Here is a 22446-nt window from a genome sequence, read left to right as displayed (position 1 = left end):
CCGTTTTCTCTCAGGGCGCCCTTCGCGCCTCCGCTTCTGCTTGGCCAGCCCCGCCTCCCGCCGCCACCACTGTCGTCATCACTCCGCGCCGCTGACGCGTCTCCCCCCCCCCGCCACGGCCCTTTCCTGTGTTTCCTTTTCCCACGAGCAACGCTCCGGCCTCGACGTCATCACTGCGCCCCCTCCGCCCCGCCCTGTCCCCCGCACCCCTCGGCACTGCGCTCAGATCTACCCGCTCCTTCCTCCGGCAGTGCGGCATGTTCTCTCGCTCCTCGGCCGCTGCGCGCCTTGCCTGGCGCCCCCTCCGCGCACGTCGCCGCCTCACCCCGACCGTCCCCGGCGCCTCAGGAACGCGCGGCCCCAACGGCCCAGGGAGAAGCTCCCGGGTACAGGCCGGAACCTTAGAGGCGGGCGTGTCGGAGGAATAACCCGGGACACACCGGACCGCTCAGCCGCGGGCCGGAAGTGGCGGGAGGAAGGAGAGGCCCCGCGCACCCGGGCGTCGGGAGGAGCGGAGGGCGCCGTCTGGTGGCTCGGGGCGGCATCGCGGAAAGCCTCTCGGAACCGGTGGGCCCAGCCCTCGCGGGCCGAGCACGCGCTGGGGAAACGCAAAACGCCGCCTTGTGGCCTCGGGGGTGGCTGCAGAAATGGTTGCTTGTGGAGCCCGCGGACAGGGACGTGCCCGAGCAAGGAGCTTCTCCGGGACGGAGGCGATGGCGAGGCCCGGAGCCGGCTCCCGGGGCGGGGACCGACCCAGCTCAGGCGCGCGAGGACGCGACGCTGCAGGCCCCCCGGGGCGCGGCGCGGGGAGCTGCCCGCAGCCCCTGCAGCGCGGGTTCGGTCCCGGCCGCAGGCGGGGGTCCCGCGTGGGGCGCAGCCTCTCCTGCCGCCCGCTGCTCCCCTCAGCAGTGTACTTCGGTCCTTCTGCCTGCTCTGCTCCCCGCTCTGGCTCTGGCGAATCCTCTCACCCTCCCACGCTTCTGACTGTACCCAGTGCTTGTGTAAATAAATCTTTAAAAATAAAATTAAATGCCGGACAAAGTTAAAATCGTGTTTTACTTAACACATTTACTGATAAGTACTTAAGTGATGAATTATAATGCAGACAAATGGAAATAACTTCAATGACAGTCTTTGGTGCTTACTTGGGAGGGGGAGAAGGTTGCCATAGGCTGTGATGTCATGTTTCTTGACCTGGTTAGTGGGAGTTCATTTTGTAATTCTGCAACTGTGTTACCCACCGCCGGCCTCAGTTTCCCTCAGCCAATAAAAGGAAACTGAGTTTGAGGAAAAGGAAAGCGGTTTTATTTGTCGACAAATGAGGAGGGCGGCAGACTCACGTCCGAAAAACCACCGTCCTCCTCTTTGGCAGCGGGCAGGGGTGTTTATACAGGGGGAGATGGGTAGGGGTCCGCGAAGGGGAGGGGGAAGGGGTCCGCACAGAGACAAGTGGGCGCCAGCTCAACAGGGAGATGGATGGGTGTCAGCTCCTTCATCTTAAGGGAAGGGGAAGGTGTCAAGGCACAGAGACGGGTGATCGGGTGATCGGGTGATCGGGTGATCGCCAACTTGTTTTCCTTAGGGCGAGGGGGAAGGGTCTACAGGGAAACCGGTGGCGCCAGCTTTTTTTTTTTTCTTCCCAAGGGGAGGGGAAGCTGCAACAAATGGGAAAGACAAGTCATCAATCCTGTTAATGCTAGATAAGGGGAATTGCAAAAAATGGGGGAAAGACAAACTTGTTAACTGTATCAACTGTACATTCATACCATCCACTCTCAAGCACAAGAGCGATATTTCACAATTAAGAATAGTGGAGAAATACTAGGAGGAAAGTGAGCCAACTCGTAAAAGCATCTTTTGATGGAAAACACATAATACACCGTTGTTTCTATATTTTATTCTGCTTTCCCATTTCTCTATAATGTACGCAACTGCTTATCATTATCAGGCCCAGCCAACCGAGGCTAATGAGAAACATTGCTGCAATTATCTCTCTGCTCCTTGGCAGGCGAAAAGTAACCGGCAAAAATGATTTTTAAAAACTCTTAAGAATGCCATGGTGGTTAGAGGAATGCATTCAAGGATGACCGTCTGGGCTTCCTGGCCGCGAGCAGGTGTGGGCGGAGCACTGGCATCTGGAGTGAATGTCAAAGTCCTCATGTTCTTTGGTGGGTGAGAGGGTCTGGCTTCCAGTCTGCACCTAGGCTCCTGCGCGGTTTTAAAGAAGCATTTTTTTGCCATTTTCTATTTTTAACTTTAGAACTGTGTTCTACTCAATCCACAGCTTTATGTAGCTGTAGTTTAAGGAAAAAGTGAAAACAAGACACTACTTCAAAGTCGGGTCCTCTTCCAGCTTCCCAACACAAGAGCTCTGAAAGTTACACATGCCTGTGGAGCCCGTGTTGCATAAAACAACATTTTATACAACTGACTGGTAGTTCCTGGGACTCCTTAATTGCCTTTGTGACTACTTAGTTCCTGTGACTACTTATATTGCCTTTACAAAAAGAAAACAAGAACAGAATAGAACGAAATTCCTGAGTTCCAAATCAACTTGTCACACATCAGTATAAATCCAGTGTCCCGGCAGAGAAGATGCTTTCACTTTCATCTCACGCTAGAGCTTCAATCCTGATTCATTTCAGCTGAGACTCCACAGGCAACGGGAAAGATTGTGGCATTATGGGGTGACTTATACTGGTGACTTATGGGGCCTCCCTGGTGGTGCAAGGGCTTAAGTCGCAGCACTATGAAGCTATCCACAGCTACTGCAGCACAGCAAGAGTTCGCTTCACGCCCAGGGAGCAACCCACATGGAGCAGCAGACCTCGCCTGTCTCCCCGCTGCTCCTCTCAGCAGACCTCGCCTGTCTCCCCGCTGTCTCCCTGTTCTGCTCCCCACTCTGCCTCTGGTGAATTCCACCCCCCCCCCCCGCTACCTCTGGCCTGTACCCCAGTTCTTGTATGCATAAATAAATAAATCTTAAAAAAATGTACAATAGTCATTTATACTTTTGTGGTGGTTCCACCGTGGCCTTACTTCTGGATAAGCTTGCAAACCATACAGGGCCTGAAGCCTCATAACTTCACTGGTTGCTAGGATTCAAACTAGAAAAAGGAAGGAAAAAACCCTCCAGGAATAGCCAGAGGCATTGAAGTTTTCCTAAGAATGCCAACAATATTTAAACCTCATTTGTAAAGAGGGGATTCTTTTTGGAAAGAATGTTTCCCGCGGAGTGAATGTGTGCCAGCCGTCAGTGAAAGACGGTCGCTAATATGCTGCAGACACCTTTCCAATCTGTGTCCTTCGTACATCCGTGTCTCCTTGTTTTCACATGGGGAATTTGAACCCAGCAATTATTACAACAGCTGTTATAGTCTAAACCCCAAAATATTTTAGCAATTTAGAAATTGACTTGGGTACAAACTTAATAAAATTTACATCCTACAAACATTCCCACCTAGGTTGCGGGGACACTTCACCCTTCTGCACTGGTCTCGGATTTCTCAGGTGAACTCTGAGTTTTGGAGACGGCGTGGACTGTCCGCCTCCACTTCAGTGTCAGTTTTCTAAATGTCGCGCTGCAGAGGACCGCTGGCTGGGTGTGGCCGCTGCTGGTGACCTGCGGCCCCGCCCGAGAGCCCCGCTGGGGTCTGGAGTGGAGTTCATCCTGGCAGGAACCTGGTCTCTTCCGGCTCCAGGGCAGAGGCGCCTCGCTGGGCAGAACATGGTGCTCCCGAAGTCAGGGCAGTGAGAATATATCCCCGTGACGGGCTGCTCTGGATGGGGAGCAGGAGGAGGACCCGGTCCAGGAAGGGCTGAGTGTTGAAAAATGGGGGGCTTTTTTGGATTCATCTTTGGGCCTTGAGGAACACAGGGGTCTGGGCAGCCCACTGGGTCAGAACATGCACTGCGAGGGGATCCCCAGGAGACATTGAGGTCGGTCACTGCTGTCCCCTGAGCACTGTGAGGAGAGCCATCTGCGTAAACGAGGTCAACATGCAGGGCCTGGCCCTGCAGCGCTCAATGATGCCCCCTGGGAAGGTGCCCCGTTTGAGACCAGTTACATCTTTGCACATGACGTAGATAAACTCCCCCCAGAGGAGAGTGACCACCAGCTGTCTCCTATACAGGCCACAAATAATGAATGCCCGCATCAGGGTGTCACTGCCGTAAGCCACGGGGCCCCTGATGTTGGGCGAGACACTGGCAGGGCTGCTCTAGCATGCTTCCCTCCAGGAGGCAGAGTTTTTAAGTTTTTGTTGTTTCTAAGGGTTACTTGCTGAGCTTTGTCTTAAAAAAAAAATCACAAAGAGTGACTGACAGTATAGGTAGGTTTTGGAGCTTTGAAGAACTACCGAGCCTACTGAAAAATTAGATTTATGACAATTACCCACAGAAGATCAAGACTTAATATATGGGACAAAGTACACTGAGGAGGATTTGTATAATGCTTAATAACTTTTAAAAAATATTGGCTTTTAATGTTTTGATTTTTTATCTCTAGAAAGCTTGTCTTTACACTGGGCTGTGATCTTAGCTGTGGCAATTTGCATCTTTTTATGTACAAACTAGAACATTTGTTTTTCTCTTTTCTCATCTCAAAAAACGTGTAGGTAGGCAATATTTGTAATTCTCAAGACAACATGTCTATCTTTGCATAACCTCCATAGGGAATTTTATTTATTTCTCCTTAAACTAGAAAATTAAAAACACGTTTTGTTACAAGGCTTTGATTGAAATTCTTCTGGGAGTAGAATTTGAGCTGAGCTAAGAAGATCTGAGCCAAGCAGAGCCTGTCACCCTGCTTACCGGGTTCCAAAGGCCTCCATAGAAGGGGAGGAAGCTTGTCCCCATTGGCAGGGCTGGGAAAACCCTGGAAGCTTTGAGAAGTGGAAATCGCAGGTGCTGTCTGGTAAGACTGTGACCTTGATTCTGAAGCCCGCACGGACTGGGCGTTAAAAGCTCACTCCAGGCCCGAGAGAGTTTTCAACAAAGCCAACAACATTCTGCTTGATTATTCGGCCCTATGGGTTGACGCAAATGTAGGTAAAATGGTTTAAAATTAGATTTGGTTTACTATTTTACAGAACTGGAATGAGCTAGAGAAAACCTGTGTCTCAGTAACTTTTCATATTAGTCTCTGGTCCTCTTCGGTGAGGGCTGTACCCTACACGTCATCTTCTTGAGGAAGGAGAAAGTTATCCCTGTTATATTTTGGGCTACGATCTGTTGCACACCTCACTGCTGCCACACCGCCGCCAAGGCCGTGACAGCAGGCGGGGAACTGCGGCACCCGCCAGTGCAGGCTGTCCATAGTAGCCCCCCCTCCCAAGACAACCCCATTCAGCAGGAAGCAGCCAGAAGGTGTGGCACCCCTGGCTACCATGGAAACGGAAGGTCATGCCTGGTAGTGGAGATGGATGCAGTGGATCAGGTCAGGTCTCCCTGCCGGCCCCACCAGATAAGCACTCCTCTGTCTTGCATTTCCCAAGTTTGTCCTCTTGCCGTCTAAGGAGAAGGAAGGACGTCCCTAAGAGGACGACAGGGAGTTAAACAGCAGGTGTGGACAAGGCAAGCTGGTGCCCGCCCGAACCCCGTATGCCTGCATCAAAAGGATGTGCCAACCCTCGCCTGCCTCCCTCTTGTTTGACTCCTTTGTATACACACCCCTGCCCCCTGCCAAAGGGCAGGGCCGGGTCTTTTACACACGAGTCTGCTGCCCTCCTCAGTTTCTCCACAAATTAAACTACTTTCCTTCTCTTCAAACTCCTTTTATTGCCTGAGGGAAAACGGTTGGAGCCTGGATCTGATGGCTGGATGGTGGTTTCGGCTAATGAAACCCAAGTCCGGGGCCCACAGGGCGGCCGCGCAACGGGTTTTATAGATTCACTGAGTGAAATTCCACTTCGTCTTGTAGACACGCTCTCGGGAGGGTTGTTTCAGACTGCATGAAATCTGAGCCGACTCTGTGTCCCACCCCCATGCTTGCTCACCCTCAGAGGCACCAGCAAGGATGCTCGGCCGTGCTCTCCAAAGCTTGGCCGCGGGCTGGGTGGGCGTGGGGAGCAGGGCTGCGGTGTGGCCCTGAGGCTGTGCCCTGCGCTGCCAGAGAGCCCTGGCAGGTAACTGACTTGCTTCTCACTACCTGACTTTCTTTCACTGAAGATGGTGGTAACAACAGTAACAAATAATAATACTTGACCCCCTAGGGTGAGAAGACAGCGCATCTAAAGTACTTTGAAACCCTAAAGAAACGCCGTGGCGTGACTTGAGAAAGATGGCAGCTTTCCGATGTGCTGCACCTCCCCCTGCAGTGACCTTTAGGGCTAATGGCTTTCGCCACGGTCCCTAGGTCCAGCTGGGCAAGGAACCAGCGCACAGGGGAGTACAGCAAAGTTCCCTGAAAACACAGATAAGACAGGTGCTTATCAAAAGATAAGGACCACCAGGAACCACTACAAGAATGCTACTACAAAAACCTTATCTCGCCTTTCTAGAACTACAAACTTTATTCCCTTATTGTTTTGTAAACTTCCTTCTTTCTTCTATAAAGGTCATTGGTTGTTAATTAAAAAATCAAGGCTGACTCCAATGAAACATTACTAAACCCTGTAATAATTAAAATATAGTTTAGGTAAAAAAGTAGTTAGTAAAACAAAAAATGCGATTATATAGTTGAAAAACAAAACTAATGGTCTATCTACTTAGGAACGCGGCTGGGTCCAGATGTAAATCACTGCCCTGTCAGTGATAAGCTAAACCCATGAGCAAGCGGATTCCGTTGATATTCACTGTTCCTGTGCTTTTAGAAAACATATATGTACTGGTCACCCACTCAAAGAAAATTACACTCAGATTTACACTCTCTCTTGAAGTGTGTCTGTCTGTTATTTCTTTCGCCGACTCCCTGACCACCCTGCACGCTTCTCTCAACCCTGAGACGGCCTCATCGTCTCCTGCTGTGCTGGTCCGCGGCACCGATGCACCACAAATAGCCAGTGCCGTCTAAGACGACAAAGTCCCGAGGGCTCTGAAAACGGGTTAGTGTAGAATGGCGCCACACGAAGTCTACGAGGAAGTCCCCGGCTCTCGGGCTTGCTATTGCAAATAAGCAGAAATGAAACCTGACAGAACAGGCGCATTTATCAAGACTGCTTAGAGCTGCTTTGGGGAAGCGGCCAGATTGCCATCGAGAACAGTACCTTTGTCCTGAGTGGAGCAGCTCAAAGCCCTTGTTGATGTCCTTGAAAGGCAGGACGTGGGTGATCAGCGGGTCCAGATCAAACTTCTTGGCCAGGAAGTCAGTCACGAGCTTCGGGACATCATCTCTGCTCTGCCAGCCTGCACAGAGACGCTGCTCCTTAGCCTGTGTCTTGCGTTTGTTCCTCTTCCCCGCGATCCTGCCTTCCCCACACAGGCCTGTCCTCACCAGTGCGCACACCAGTGCGGTTCTCCTATCTTGGGCAAGAAAGGCAAAAACACCCAGAGACCTTCCTCCACAGAGCTGCCGCCTCTCTGCCCCCGGTAGAGAAAGAAAGGTCTCAGTGTGCGTCCCCAACGCTAGGGCACTCAGCGCCCGCGGCCAGCGCAGTGAGGGTACCCTGGCCTGACAGCACACAGGGCCACGCCACTGCTCCCTCCACCCCGGCGTGGCCTGGGAGCTGCCGGGCAAACAGACTCCTCCACAGGGACGCAGGACAGGGCATGAGCTGGGCCTCCTCAGCCTGCGCTGTGACAGGGAGGGCGGGGCATGAGGGAGTCTGCAAGTCCCGTCTGGATGCCGTGGCAGAGCCCGCGTGCCCCGCCAGGCAGCCCCCGTGCTGAGAACAGACCAGTCCCCACGGCCGAGCTCGGGAGCACGAGGAGCCTCACTTCAGCGAGGAGGCGACAAAAACCAGGCCAGTAAATGCAGAGGGTGACAGCCAGGCAGGAGCACCGGGAGCAAGTGAGCAGCGTCAGGCCCAGGCCCAGGGCAGCAGGGCTGGCAGGGGTCCTGGCTACACGGCGAGGACAGCCTGCCTGGGAAGTAACACCTGAGCCCAGACACAGGGAAGCGACTCATCCGGAACCCCAGGGAGAGAATGTTGCGGGGAGGGCGCGGGCAGCAGGGGTGCGGGCGGCCCACGCGGGGAGGGTGGAGTCGTGGCTGCGGGGCGGGGCCGACCACGGGGGCCTTTTGGCCACTGCACGTTTGGGGTTATTCTGACTGAGAAAGGAGCCACAGGCCTGCTTTGGCTGCGTCCGAGGGGCTGCGCCAGCTGCTCTGTGGGGACGTCCGAGGACAAAGAAGGGGGTGGTGGGACAGGCGGTCAGGCGGGCCCGGACCCTCGTCAGAGCACCCAGAGCATGTGCCGAGATGGCCACTGGGGCGAAAGACCGGGAGCGAGCTGGGGGCGAGCGAGGATGGGGACGGCCCTGCCGGCCCCACAGCCGCCTGGAAGGAAGACCTTGGGGGAGGCGGGGGCCCGCGGCTCCCCTTCCTGGCAGGGCCGGGCGCTGAAGCCCCTGCCCACCGCCCGTGCTCCTCACCTGCAAACACGCGCCCCTTCCAGGTGCGGCCGGTGAAGAGCAGCATGGGGTCGCAGGTGAGTTTCTGCAGGGCGGGCGGGACGCCCACCCTCACGCTGGTCCCGAAGCTCATGTGGCAGGAGGCCAGCGCGTCCACCTGGGGGCAGGAAGCAGACACCGAGCTGTCCCGTCTCCTCACGACTCCGGGATTCAGAGCACCGCGTGCCCTCACAGCTCCACCGGCTGCTCCAGTTCCCACATCGGAAAGGCAAGTCAGCCCACAAGCTGCTTGCTCTTGCCTTACAAACTCCCAGCAGGACCTCAGGCCGTCGCTAAAGCCACGTGCGTCCGCCCTGGAGCGGGAGGTGGGAGTTGCCACGCTCCCGCCCATGGACAGCCACGGCCATGGCCCGCTCCGTGGAGAAATCCTGTGGTATTTTCAAGCCAGTACTGTCTGAGCAGAACTAAATTGAGTTCCCCGAACTAAAGCAATTAAACCGGTTTAGTAAGTTTAGTAAGAAAATGCAGTAGTACAGGGCCTCCCCGGTGGCGCAGCGGTTGAGCGCTGGGTTGCAAAGCTGCTGCAGCCTCTGCAGCGCCGGTTCAATCCCCGGCCACCGGGCAAGGGATCCCGCATGGCGCGCAGACCTCTCCTGCCGCCCGCTGCTCCCCTCAGCAGTGTCCTTCGGTCCTTCTGCCTGCTCTGCTCCCCACTCTGGCTCTGGTGAATTCTCTCACCCTCCCGCGCGTCTGACTGTGCCCCGTGCTTGTATAAATAATAAATAAATAAATAAATAAATAAAATCTTAAAAAAAAAAAAAGAAAGAAAGAAAATGCAGTAGTACAATGGTTGACAAAGGACTCCCATTTCTTGCGGGCGTCGCCGAGACTCAGTCCTGTTTCCTGACACCCCCCCCCCCAATTTCTGGTGAGCTACTTTCGTCTTGGAATACTGCCCCGACTGTGGCCAGCAGTGATGCACTTTCCAGAGACCAGTGTCACCGACGTGCCGTCTGGAGAGCAAGAAACTGGCAGGGTGTGCGGGTCACACGCTGGCTCTGCAAAATGGGGCCTCCAGCACAACCCGCTGCTCTGGGGTGACTCTTGGGGGCACAGGGAGAGGGCTCGGTGACCATGGCTGGGAAGGGGTGCTCCCTGCTAACCCCACTCGGCAGCAGTGACCACACTGCCCAATGTGAGGAGGCGTGGCTCTTTCCGAGTGTCCTCACGGACGCCAGGCCGCGCCTCTGCTCTAGCTCAGCCCGTTCACAGCTCTGGAGAGAGGTGTCCGCTGGCCGCAGGGTGAAGACGCAGTCTGGAAGGTCCGAGGAGCTGGGTTAAGGGAATTCAGACAAAGGAACGCCCAGCCCAGGGCTACGGAGTAAAGAGTTGACAGAGTGGATCTGGGGACTAGACCCGTTACTCTGAAACAGCCCCTTCCCCGAGGCCCAGCCTGTCCCGCTCCTGGAGTCACTGTGCTCAGGGGCAAGAGACTGTGACCTCGGCCAGGAAAGCCAGCAGACAGGAGGGTCACACAGAGACTGCGGGGAGCTGGCCCCCGTCTGCCCCACTCGCATGGGGAGGGCAGCACGCTCCAGCCTGCCTGACAGGCGCTCCCACAGGAGGGGAGTAAGCCTGGCGCTGTCACAGGGCAGGGCGCCGTCACCCCCATATCGACCCTCACCATGGTCTCAAGACACCCGATGACCTCGAAGCTGTGGGTCACAGTGTTGCCTGTCATCTCCGCCAGCACCTCGCTCACGGGCTTGGCCGAGCCCCGGGGGCTGAGGCACTCAGTGGCCCCCACAGCCAGGGCCTTCTCAAACTTGCCTTTGTTGAGGTCGACCCCGATGATCCTGGCTGCGCCGGCCAACTTGCACCCCATGACGACCAAGAGGCCCAAGCCTCCCAGGCCGAAGACGGCACAGGTGGAGCCGGGGGTCACCTGCAGAGGGAAGGCCCTGTTAGTGCTGGCGGAGGGGCCGCACAGGGCCCCCAAGTCTCTCCGTGGTTGCAAACACAAGGTCGGAGGGACACTGTGCAGACACGAGAGCCGTACGGCGTTCCCAGGACGACGACAGAGCGCAGGGCAGGAAAACATCTGCGGACAGAGAGGAACAAAAGCTCTGTAGCGGTCCCATCACTCGGTCTCTGGTGGAGGCTCCGCCGCCTCTGGCCGCCCCCACCTGGCCCATCCCCCCGCAGGTGGACGAGCGCTCAGCCGGCTCCGGGAGGCCCTGCCCGTCTCTGGGGTTTGCTCTGATGAGCATTTTCCCACGAACCAGATCTCATTTGCAGGCATGTTGTGTTGTCATCGAAGTTGGATGACATGGCTCGTGCGTGCTGGGGGACGCGCGCTGGAATCACCGTGGGTCCTGCCCCTGCCCCCCCTGCTGCGGCCTGGGGGAAGGCGCCTTCCCGCTGGGGAGCCCCGGCCCTGCCCCACGCCTGGCAGCGACGCCATACAGGCCCAGCCCCACGTTTATTTTCTTTCTTTTTTCACGCGCAGGCTGTGGGACAGCAGGGCCTGCTTTCTGACCTCTTGGCTTTCGGGCCTTGTCCTCCTTTCTGGCAATTACGTGGAGAAGCAGCCTGTGCGCGAGTGTGTTTGTGTCTGAAACGTCCGCACGGGTGAGGGAGAGTCGCAGAGAACAGCAGGCGCCCGGGCCCTCTCCATGGCTCCTACACGCCGGCCACGGAGGCCCTCGGGTCACCCTGGATCTGAGGTCAGTGCTGTCGCCCTCCCAGGCGCCATGTGGCCACTGGTCACCGGCTCAGCAAATCCCTGATGGTCAGCTCTTTGCACCAGAAACAAAGCCGGAGCTCTGTGCCCTTCCTTCCGGTTTCGTTGCCAGCTTCACTGCTCAGATCTGAGAGGAATGTTTTGTGGGGGGCTGAGTGTCAGGCACTGGACTTGGGTGCAGCTCAGGACCAAGCCCTGGTGTGGAGCCCCCTCACCAGATCTCAGACCCTTGAGGACATGGTGTGGCTCTCTAACCATCGAGGCCTCCCCCCTCCCGCCACCATCTCAGCCACTCTCTGGAAAGGGGCAGTTTATGGACCTCCCGTCGCCCTGCCTGAGTCAGTGGATCCAGTATCTGCTCACCTAGATGTTATTTTTACCCTAAAACTAAACAAGACAAACCAAAACAAAGCAAAAGCCATCTACGTCCCCCTCCCCGCAGTGCTCCTGATCTAAGCCGTGGGAGCAGGAGGCCCGGATGCGGAGTACATTATCCGTGGTTCCCTGTGGGGCTCTCTAGGAAGAACCCAGGCTTCCCTGCTCCCACGGTCTTCAGGCCCGGCGCTTAGGCGGCTCCTGGGGAATAATGTGAGGCCATGAGTGTGCTGTCTGAAGTGGGGGTCTGGAGGCCTGAGACCGGGGCCTGTGCCGGCGCCGACGCTCACGCTGCCATCCTCTGTGACACTGGGGCTCCGGGCAGAGGCCGCGCGTCTGGTGGTGGGGCCGCCACGCCTGTGGCTCCCCGCAGAGACCTGGGTGCGGGCGCGGCCTCCCTGCGCCTTCCTCATGTGTCATCTCGCACTGTGGTTGGCGAGGGGGAGCCGTCCCCGTGGTGCCGGGGGGCACACCCGGAAGCCGAGGCTGGTCTCTCAGGCTTCACCCCGCGGGCCGCTTTCTGTGCTGGCTTTAGTCTGCGTCCTTGTTCTGGTATAAACCACCACGACCACAGTAATTCTCCTGATTTCTATGACTGCTGCCAGCATCGCTGAGTCCAAGGGGGGGCGGCGGCCCGGACACATTCTCACATTGATTTGCCTTAAAATAGAGCCCCCGGGAAAAAGACCTGAGTGGAGGATGCCGTGGTCAGCAGGGAGCCCTCCCGGAACCAGCAAGGGCCGACACGTCCAGTACAGTGAAGAACATGAACATAAACCACATCTACTGTCTCTTCTTTCCCTTCTGTCTTGATAGAATATTCTTCGTGGGAAGTCTCAGGGAGACCCTGGGAAGGAACGCTTCATCTCAAGATTCTCCAGAGCCCCCCAGAAGCCTCTAGAAGCCTGGGTGAGTGTGCCGGTGTCACACGTGCACGGCTCAGGCTGCGCCTGGCCCCACCGCTGAGAGAAGTTCATCTCAACGCCCAGATGCCTATTTTTCACAAACACCCCCCACTTTTTATCCTGCCACATATTTAGATCTTCTCTCCCTCTAGTCACTCATACATTTCCGCTTTCCCTACTGCCATTTATGAGGCCATGGCCCCCCACTCCTGGCTGAGCACCGCCAAGAGCAAGGAGCGTGTGTGCAGACCTCCCGGAGCGCACGGCTGCTGAAGACTGAAGACGCACTGATGGCCGGAGGCCCCGACACGCTGCCAAAGAACAGTCACGCCCCGCAAGCTACCGTATCAGCCTCAGTCTTTGCGAGAGAAAAAAGATTCACTTTAGAGGCAAATTCAAATGTTGACAATTACACCTGAAGGAAAGGTGGAGGAAATAAAAGTTAAACCTAAGTAGAAATTTTATTTCTACTTATTTAAAAACAACATTTCCACTCCGAATTAAAAGATTTTCCTCCAGCTGCTTTGGCATCAAGTAGAAGGAGCCACTCTATGTTTTCAAAAACACTGTTGACTTCACAGATCCTCAGGAATCCAAGAAAATCATTTAAGAAGACAATGTAGGCGCCTGCCCGGGCCATCCACCTCGCCCCTTACCTTGCCAACTTTGACGGCAGCTCCGCGGCCCGTGGAAAACGCACAGCCAAGTAGACAGACCTTCTCGGGAGGCGCCGCAGCGTCGATCTTGGCCACGGATGCCTCATCCACCACGGTGTTCTCGGTGAAAGTGCTCGTGCTCACGAAGTGGCGCACGGCCTGGCCCCTGCACGTGAACCTGCTGGTACCGTCGGCCAGCACCCCGCGGCCCGTGAGGCTGGGGACACAGCAGAGGCGCGTGTTAACCCAACTCAGAGTCAACCCAGGGACAGCTGAAGGGCAGGGGCGGGCAGGTGACGGGACCTACTCGCTCCTGACGCACGGGTTGCCCTCGGGTGGCGGCAGGCGCTGCATTCTCGGCACTGAGGCAGGAAGAGAGGGATGACTTGTCGCCTGGAGGGGTGTGACAGGATGGAACGTTACATGATGAAGCAACAGGCATATGAAAAAATGTTCACTGTCACTTGTCATCAGGGAAATGCAGATCAAAACCACAACGAGAGACCACCTTACACCAGCGAGAATGGCACGTATTTAAAAAAAAAAACCACACAGGAAAACAGGAAACAACAAATGCTGGCGAGGATGTGGAGGAAAAGGAACCCTCTTACGCTGCTGGTGGGAGTGCAAACTGGTGCAACCTCTATGGAGAGCTGTGTGGGGGTCCCTCAGACTACTAGAAATGGAGCTTCCATATGACCCAACAATTCCACTCCTAGGGATCTACCCAAAGGACACGAATACACTAATTCAAAAGGACACCTGCACCCTTACGTTTATTGCAGCACCATTTATAATAGGTAAAACCTGGAAACAATGCAAGCGCCCCAAAATAGAGGACTGGATCAAGAAGATGTGGCAGACATACACCACGGAACATTACTCAGCAATCAGAAAGGAGAAACTCATGCCATTCGCAGCAACACGGATGGAGCTAGAAGGAATTACGCTCGGTGAAATAAATCAGAAGGCAAAAGAAAAATATGGATGGTTTCACTTATAGGAGGAATACAGGGGACCCAAATAAGGACCAGGAAAAGAATAATTATAATAAAGTAAAAACCAAAATGAACAGGCAACTATTAATCAGAGACACTGCAGGGGAGGGGGAGGGAGAGGATCAAAACCGAGGCGGGAGTGATGGTGATGGTGCCGGGCCGTGGGGGTGGGAATTCGACGGGGCCTACACCTGAGAGGAGAAAGCACACACTGCACAAAAAGGCGTAACGAAGTAAAATATATATATAAAATAAAATAAAATAAAATTTTGAAAACGTGACGAAGTGAGGGTGGGCGGAGCCCGTCACAGCAAGTAGCCTCAGAGGTGTTCTGGCTATCAGCACCGAAGTGTTGCTCACTGCAGCCTGAGGTTTTGAAAAATCAAACTTGACTTTGCACAACCCATTGTCCTTGTATCCTTCTGTCCTACATTGTGTGAGGCCCCCTCCAGTCTCTGGTCACACTGTCCAGACAGAGAATCCTGTCCCACCTGTCAGACCTGTGCCTGGCACCACCCACCTGGCTTCACTGTGGTGACCCCTTCACCAGTATCCTCCACGACCCCTGCCGCCTGGTGTCCCAAGATCACTGGAAACTTGGACACCGCTGCTCCTCGGATCACGTGGTCATCTGTGCAGCAGATTCCTGTGGCCAAAATCTGTGTTCAAAGACAAAACCATTGCACCACCCAGCAGGAAGGCTGCTGCACGGCTGGGAGGGCACTGAAATCACGGGTGAGGGGACTACAATAGCTTATTCAGCACAGTTGCCTCAAAATAGGGCGGACTCGGGTTCTGAGCCCTGCATCAGCCGCCTCTGCCTCAGGCTTTTCTGGAATCACTGGGCCCTTGCAGGGTCCCGGAGCCGTTGCTGCCACGGCCGGCACAGTGAGGCCTCCCAGGCCTCTCTGAGCAGGCGAGTGGAGCTCAGGGGCCCAGGGAAGGGCAAGGAGAGATGGGCAGCCACGCCTGGTTGGCAACCCGGTGTCCAAACCACCACTGTCCAAAGGATCAGGTTGCTCCCCAGGAGGCTGTCCAGGCACAAAAGCACACGAAGAGTAACATCAACACTGTCTGACTCCCAGAGGGCTTCCAGAGAAGCCATTAGTCACACGGACTGATTCTTTAAATAAAATAAAAAACAGTGTCAACAGGAATTCAACAAATGAAAGTTTTCACACAACAGGTCAGCAGTGTGGATTTTTAACGGACAACGGTATCCTGACCTTCGTATCCAGCATGGCCAGAGGCCTGGCGGTAAAGAAGAACCAGTAAGAGACTCAACATCCAAACTTTGGGAGACATGTCCCTAGGGAGGACCCCAGCCTCGCGGCTGCAGGTGAGGTGGCTTCCCAGGCGCACGTCCCGCGCGCTCTTACCTTCATGCAGACTTCCTCGGCCTTCGGCGGGGCCACTTCTATGTCCTCGATGGAAAGGGGTTGCTGCTGCTCCCATAGCACAGCTGCTTTGCATTTACTCACCTAAGAAATCGGTGAGAGTTGGCACAGGTGCCCAGTACAGACTCCCCCAACAATGTGAATGCCTGCAGGAGTCAGGTCTGCGAGGCTAAGAGGGAGGGGAAGGGAGAAGGGTCAACAGGGGTGTAACAGATGGCGCTGGGGGGAAAATGTCCAAAGAGTCACGAGCATCCATTTATAAGAAAAGAAAAACGAGAAGAAAAATCACCGGCAGGCGAGCTCGCACTGGTCTCATAGTGGGATCTCACAATCTCGGCAGGTCTCACGTCTCACTTGCCCAGGGGCATTTCCGTAATTCACAGGGCGTAGCCCTTCGTGATCACCTTGTGCCCCTGTGTGCTAGACAGGAACAGGCCGCCCGGAGGGACTCGGGCATCACGGCCTAGACTCCAGATGCCATCGTCCTCATTCTGGAAGCCGCAAGGCAGGCTGGCTGCAGAGCCAGCGCGGCCCCTGCGAGGCGAGACAGCCGCGTGCCCGCTGCCGGCAGGAGACCTGTGTTGACCCACCAGCAGGAGGAGAAAACGCCAGCACTAACACCAACTCTGTTTTTGGAAAACACACCCAACCTGCCGGCTCTTCTGGTTTGTAGATTTTGCAGCTTGTACTCTCCTCCACCAGCTGCCCCCCTGCACCCGCGTCTGTCTCCACCCGCGCCCCGGCGCTCACCCCGGGGTCCCCCGCCGCCCGCTCCACAGCATTCCTGCCCAGGAGACCCCCAAGTAGCCCCGTACTCAAGCTCTGGGCATCGGCCCCCACCGCCGGCCGTGAGGAGAGGAGAGAACGTTGCTCTCACCTCTCCGGCGGGCCCATCCGTCCTCTCCTGGCTTCTGGCTTCTGGAAGGGCTTTCCTGCCTGATAAGCGCCTCTGCGCTTCCAGTAAATGGTCTGCGTCTCGGTCCAAAGCTCGTCCCTGAGGGACGTGACTCAGCTTCACGCTTGCCGGCCAAGAGCCCCCCCCAGATCGCGTTGCGATGAAGCAGCCGAGTAACTCGTCACATGAGGCGCGGACGCTCACAGCCAGCTGGTCCCGCCCGGGCCGCGCCGCAGGGCTCCGCGTCGGTGTCAGCCGTCTCGGCCAGCCATAGCGGGCTCTGCCCGCCTCCGCGCCGTCCTCGGAGGACCCTGTCGCCGCAGAGCAGTTAATGAAGCACCGAGGACGGCGGCGGGGAGGGCGCGCACATGACCTTGGAAGAGAAGGTGAAGGTCAGCAGCGGGACGGGAGACGAGGACGGCTAACTGCAGCCCGCAGGAGTCTGGTGGGTGGAAGATCAGGACGCGTGTTCCCGACAGGCAGCCAGGGCGCCGGGCCCACTGGGCCGGCACGGGCGTCGCCGGGGGCTGAGGGGCCTGCGCCAGGCGGGCCTGCACGCGGGCGGCCAAAGGCCAGAGGGCTCCGGAGCGCGGGCAGGCGCCTCTGCAGAAGCGGAACTTCACACCGTTTTCGACCTGTGGGGACGCTGAGCCTCCCGCCGAGCCAGAGGTGTGACCGGGAGAGACGGGAGAGTCCCACACCCACCGGCTGTGCTGCCAGGACAGAGGCCAGGGGAGGCTCCCGGAGGTCTGCCTGGCACACTCGCCTCTAAGTGAAGCGTCCCACCCAGAGGGGAGTCCCCTGCGCGCGGGAGGCCGGCTTTGGGCCTTCACACAGAGCTGCTCACGCTTTGGTATCGTCTTCAACGGATAACCAAAACTCCTTAGAAAAACTGGTGTAAGCTTCGCCACAGTTGTCTCTTGGCATAACGCAGTGTGCTGGGCCCAGGCTCCCGTGCACGTATGCCTGGCGCGGAACTAGCGACTAGGACAGAAACTCTAGCCCCCGCCCGGCTGGTGCTGGGTGGGGGTCGCCGAGGTTGGAGCAGGGGCTGGGACGGCATGTCCTGCAGGGTTGTCACTCACACACAGCAGGTTTCTGCATCTCACCGTTCAAACAACAAAACCCGACCATGTGATCTCACCGATGCAGGTGGCCACTTAAGAACAGAGGGCGGGAGCAAGGCGCCGGCTGCACACACTGACCCCGACCGGCAAACACCTGCCTGAGGCCTTGGCACGCTTCACAGGGACCAAATCTAAAAAAACCACAGCTTTACAAAAACAGTGTATTAAGTGAGGCGTCATTCTCGACAACAGGGCCTGACGCTCCCAGGAAAACGGACTGGAGGATAAACTGTCAGACGTTTATTTGCCATTTCTTGGAGGTAACCCGTGACAGAAAGACTTGCGCTCCGAGCCTGTGTGCTCAGGCTGAACAGCAGCACAGATCCCCGCGGCAGTTAGGAGAAGTTGCCGTCTGCGTCTTCCTTGCAGACTACCCTGCTGCTTCTGTGACCATCTGGGGCTGACCCCGGGGTGCGAGGGGAACGTGAGGACACCGAGGGAGAGGGACCGTGGGGCCAGCACAGACTCTGGGCTCCGCCCTGCTGGTGCCTCAGTGACCACCTCCCTAGAGTGGGGGGGCTGAAGAGCACAGCAGGGACAGCTGAGGGCGGGCAGCACCCCCAACTCCTGGCTCATCTGCTCCCACTGGTAACGAGGGGTTTGGTTTTAAAATGTTAAATACTTAGTGTCGCCGCAAGGGGGGGAAGTGTCCTGGCGTCCAGGTTCAGGGTGGCCGTCTTGCAGGGATCAACCACGGGGCTCCAGAACCTTCTAGCATTTCCAAGCCCGGAGCTAAGGATCTTCCGAACCTGGAGGTGCTCCAGAAATTCAAGTGAAACCAGAGATAAACATGCCTGCATGGGGTGGCCCAGGGCCCAGTTCTCGGGGTCGGGGGGCAGGACTCAAATTTTCAGCGCCGACCGGGAGGGCCCCAGGCAAATGGAGGTGGTGGCCCGGCACCCTGGGCTTCCCCTCAGCGATGCGGGTGTGTGGGACAGGGCCACGCTGCCTTTGGGCGTCAGGCGGATCCGCACCCCACCAGGCCCCTGATCTCCTGTCTCGGCGGCGGGGCCTGGGATCAAGCGTCAGCCCCGCGGGCCTGCGGCCTGAAGGCTGAGTGAGGGGCTAAGTGCAGCGAGAGGAACGGCGCCCGCCTCGGGCTGGCGAGGCCGTGTGGGCAGCGCCCGTTCCCTCCAGCCCTGAGGGGTGCCCAGGCTGAGAGAGAGAGCGGCTCGGCTAGTGCTGACCAGCTGTCGCAAGCAGAAGTGGTCGTGCCTCTGGCCTCCGAGGGCGGCGCTGCCGTCTGAGCCGCTGTCACGCCGGCGCCTGCTCTGTCAGGGCAAAGCCAGAGCTGCAGGGAGGGGCTGCGCGCAGGCTTTTGCGCCTCGAGTTTCTCTGTCTACCACCGCCAGGCAGACGGCAGGTCAGAGGGGCTGCGCACCGACTCATCCTGTGATCCTGGCTGTGTGGCAGGGAGGGCCTGGCAGGGCCGCCGCCCCCTGGGGCTTACAGTCACCCGCAAGCGGTTCTCTGCGTGGGTGGGCAACGCTGGCAGCCTCAGCACACTCCCCACGCATGCCCTGCCCCAAGGAGAGGCCAGGCAGCGCTGCCTCTCAGGGGCCTCACACCCACGAGCAGAGACTGCTGCCACACCTGCCCGCTGGGACCTGCCCGGAGCGCCACCCCGGAGGCCGTGGCTGGGGAATGCCACTTTTCATCAGGTCGGACAGCGGTTTATTCTTCCGCAGCCACCTCAGCCTCCCCCGGGGCTTGTCGGGGACACGCAGACCAGGTGCGGGTCGTCCCCCAGAAAGGCCCAGAAAGGGTGTCTCCTAGCGCCAGGGCGGACCCTCCTCACCTGGACGTGGCAGCCAGAGGTCAGCTGCGGCCGGGGCCTTGGGAGTCCACAACCAGCGCGGCCGGGACGCAGACGCCTGGCGCAGACAGTGTGAGGCCCGGGAGGCCTGAGTTTCGCCTCGGGAGGCCTGTGCACCCCCCTAGAGGAGGAGACAGTCGCTGCCCCCTCGGGACACTCACCAACGCAGTGGGAGGGCGGTGTCGCGGGGTGCAGGTGCATCCGTGCTGGGGTCCTCTCTGCACGGAGAGCAAAGACGGGGTCACCGTGAAGCCTTCACGCTCTCCCTGAGGCCGGAGAAACTGAACAGGATCCACAGCCCCGTTCCCTCCATGCTTCGTCAGGATGTAAAACCTGCAAACGCTCCACGCGTGCTTCACCACATTCTGGCTGTTTCTCTGGCTGACCTGTCTGATGTTGATTTGTTCCTCCACCCAGCCTTAAAGAGCCCAGACGGGTCAGGGAAAGGCCCCCTGCGCCCCAACATAGGACTCCAGGCCCAAGCACACTGGCCAGGCCCACCCCTGCACTGCGGGGCCCTCTGTGTTCAGGGGCCTCAGAGGACCCCAGGGTGTGGCAGGGCAGGCAGCCCAGGGGGGCCCCTGCAGCCCCACCCCGCCCACGGGCTGGTTTTCACCTGGCTTTTATTGGCGGAACTTTGGGTGACGAGGCTCCTTCGGGTGACGAGGCCTTTTGGGAGGGGAAGGACGGCCTCGCGTTGTTACACTCATGTTTCTGCTTCTATGAAACATACGAGAACGGGACCGTCCTGTTCAGAGGGCGAGGACGGGGCGGGAGGCCACGGGCAGAGACCCACACCTATAGGAGGCACAGTCCTCGTGCTCGGGGGGGCCCCCGCACACAGGGTGCTGCTCCGGGAGTGGGCCGTCTCTGCTGTGCTGTTCCACCCACTCTCCTGTGTCTGATTGTTTTTTTGCTTCTAGTAGTTTTTTTTTAAATTGAGGTAATGTCGTTTACATCGTTGGATACGTCTCTGAGACGACAGACAGCAGACCCCGGATAAGGTCGAATGCCGTCAAGTCTGACGAGGTTATCTTGGGTCTAGAAGTTTCTTAGTTTGCAAGTTCAAGAACTTGGTTTTATAGGAATGCTCAAGGCTGAGTAGATTGTGACGGCTGAACCACATGCAAAATTAAAAACTACCCATCAATGGACTTATAATGTATCGATCGGTATCGCCTGCGTGGCCAGCCTGGACCGAGTCTCCGCGAGGAGCACGGTGGACAGACGTAATATTTAAGGTATTTGTCCCCTTGAAAGGCACAGGCCCCAATTACTCAGAAGGATGGATTGCTGTTCCCGCTGTGTTAGGTAGATCGCAGGCCTGGAAATGGGGACAAACACTAATATTTAAATAAGTTGCCAGGATCTGAGACAGGCCGGCAGAGGTCAGCGCGGGGCTGGCACGGCGGCCCAGAGAGGACGGGCCGAGGGCGGGGGCCACGTCGCGCAGGGGCTAAGTGCTGCAGCGCTGCTCCGCCACGGGAAGGCCGTGCTCGCCGATGCTACTCCGGGGATGCCCTGGGAAAGCAACTTTTAAAGCATTTTTCTACGCGGTGTTTTTGTTTCAGGACATGACCTCTGGTTAGCCCCCAGGGACCTTTCCCGTCAAGCTCCGCGGAGCCCCGTCCAGCAAAGCAAGTCAGTGGAGGAAAAGCGGGGAGTCACTGAGCCCGGTCTCCCGCCAGAGCAGCCGGCCGGGGCAGTGCAGGCTGTGGCCGAGGGTGGGGTGGGGGGCAGTGCCAGCCGCGGCCAGGGTGGGGCAGTGCCGGCTGGCCAGCCGGGGAGGCCTGACTGGCTAGAGGGCGGCAGCACTCCGGCATCTCCACCCAGCGTCCCCTCAGAGGAAGCCACGTTCCCGCCGGTGGTCCCGATCACTCCCAGGGCGTACCCAGTCCCGGGACAGGGCGGGTAGTGGTGGCGGGGCAGGTGTGAGACGATGGCACAGGAGCTTCTGCTCCAAAAGGCTGAGACGAGCAGAGTCAATGATCTTTCCCCTCAGCCGAACAGCCCTGCACTTTATACAGACGTGAAACACGATGGCAACACACGGCCACTCCTTAATTACGTCTGAGTACGTGCCTCCCACAGACACACACATGCACACCACACACACACGCACCTCACGCACGAATACACACACACGAGACTTACATATCCACCCCCACGTCACACTCACATAATCACACTCACACTACAGACACGCAATGCCAACACATACCACCCAGCACGCACACACCCAGCACACACAAATACATACACACACACACATACAACCCCCCCCAGCTCTCACTCACACACACTCACACCTTCACAGACACACTGTAACATACAGACACTCTCGCACACAGGGACACTGTCCAAATCCCCCGAATGCCCAGAGTCCAGTGTCCCTGGTGTGGCGGCTGACCGAGGGCACCTCGTATACACGGCACACGCTACATACCACTGGGACACCCCCCTTAGCAGGTGTGACTTCCTTACCCCCGGAGCCGGGGGGAACAATGGCTGAGTCCAGCGAGGTGGAGACATGCCAAATGTTGAGCCTTTTACTCCCGGGACCATTCAAGAAAACAGACTCTGCCCTGGCATTGCTGTAAACTGGCGCGTGCCCTGCGGAAGCATCACCACTGCTCCTGAGGATTATAATTCAGAAATTTAAGTCACGAGTGCGCTGAAAATAAAAGCATACAGAGGTCCTGGGGGTCCCCTGGGGGCTGACAACAGTGAGCTGTGGGCACATATGGGACCCCACGGCTCCATCCTCAGTCCTTGGGCAATTTTATGACTTTTTCTAACTATGTCACTTAATGTTTCTCCGTGACTTAATTAGCACTGGAGTGTGGTCGCGACTGTTGAGCGTGTCACCAGCACGGGCACCCTGGCCACTAGAGCAGAGTGACTGAATTCTCCAAGCCCATCCTGTCTCCCTGCGGGTTCCGGGCTGCTCTACATGTGGTCACGTCTGCAAGGGACGTGTGTCGCAGGCAGCACTGTGGGAAGAAGTAGCGGAGTGACTGGAA

At 57.3% G+C, this 22446-nt stretch overlaps 1 protein-coding gene across 1 annotated transcript; it reads right to left on the bottom strand.

Annotated features, from left to right (window-relative positions):
• Positions 1-5405: 5405 nt before the first annotated feature.
• LOC119242952 (all-trans-retinol dehydrogenase [NAD(+)] ADH7-like) lies at positions 5406-21992 on the bottom strand. The gene is made up of 8 exons (XM_054694637.1): positions 21908-21992; positions 14705-14847; positions 13509-13583; positions 13191-13407; positions 10196-10456; positions 8533-8668; positions 7206-7344; positions 5406-5533 (listed from the first exon to the last, which is right to left on the bottom strand). The coding sequence occupies exons 1-8, from the start codon at positions 21986-21988 to the stop codon at positions 5512-5514; spliced, it is 1074 nt and encodes a 357-aa protein (XP_054550612.1). The 5' UTR covers positions 21989-21992; the 3' UTR covers positions 5406-5511.
• Between the last annotated feature and the right edge of the window lie 454 nt (positions 21993-22446).

The sequence above is a fragment of the Talpa occidentalis genome, unplaced genomic scaffold, assembly GCF_014898055.3.
Source record: "Talpa occidentalis isolate TD23 unplaced genomic scaffold, MPIMG_talOcc4v2.1 talOcc4.13, whole genome shotgun sequence".
NCBI lineage: Eukaryota > Metazoa > Chordata > Mammalia > Eulipotyphla > Talpidae > Talpa > Talpa occidentalis.
This window is presented reverse-complemented; position numbering and strand designations above follow the sequence as displayed.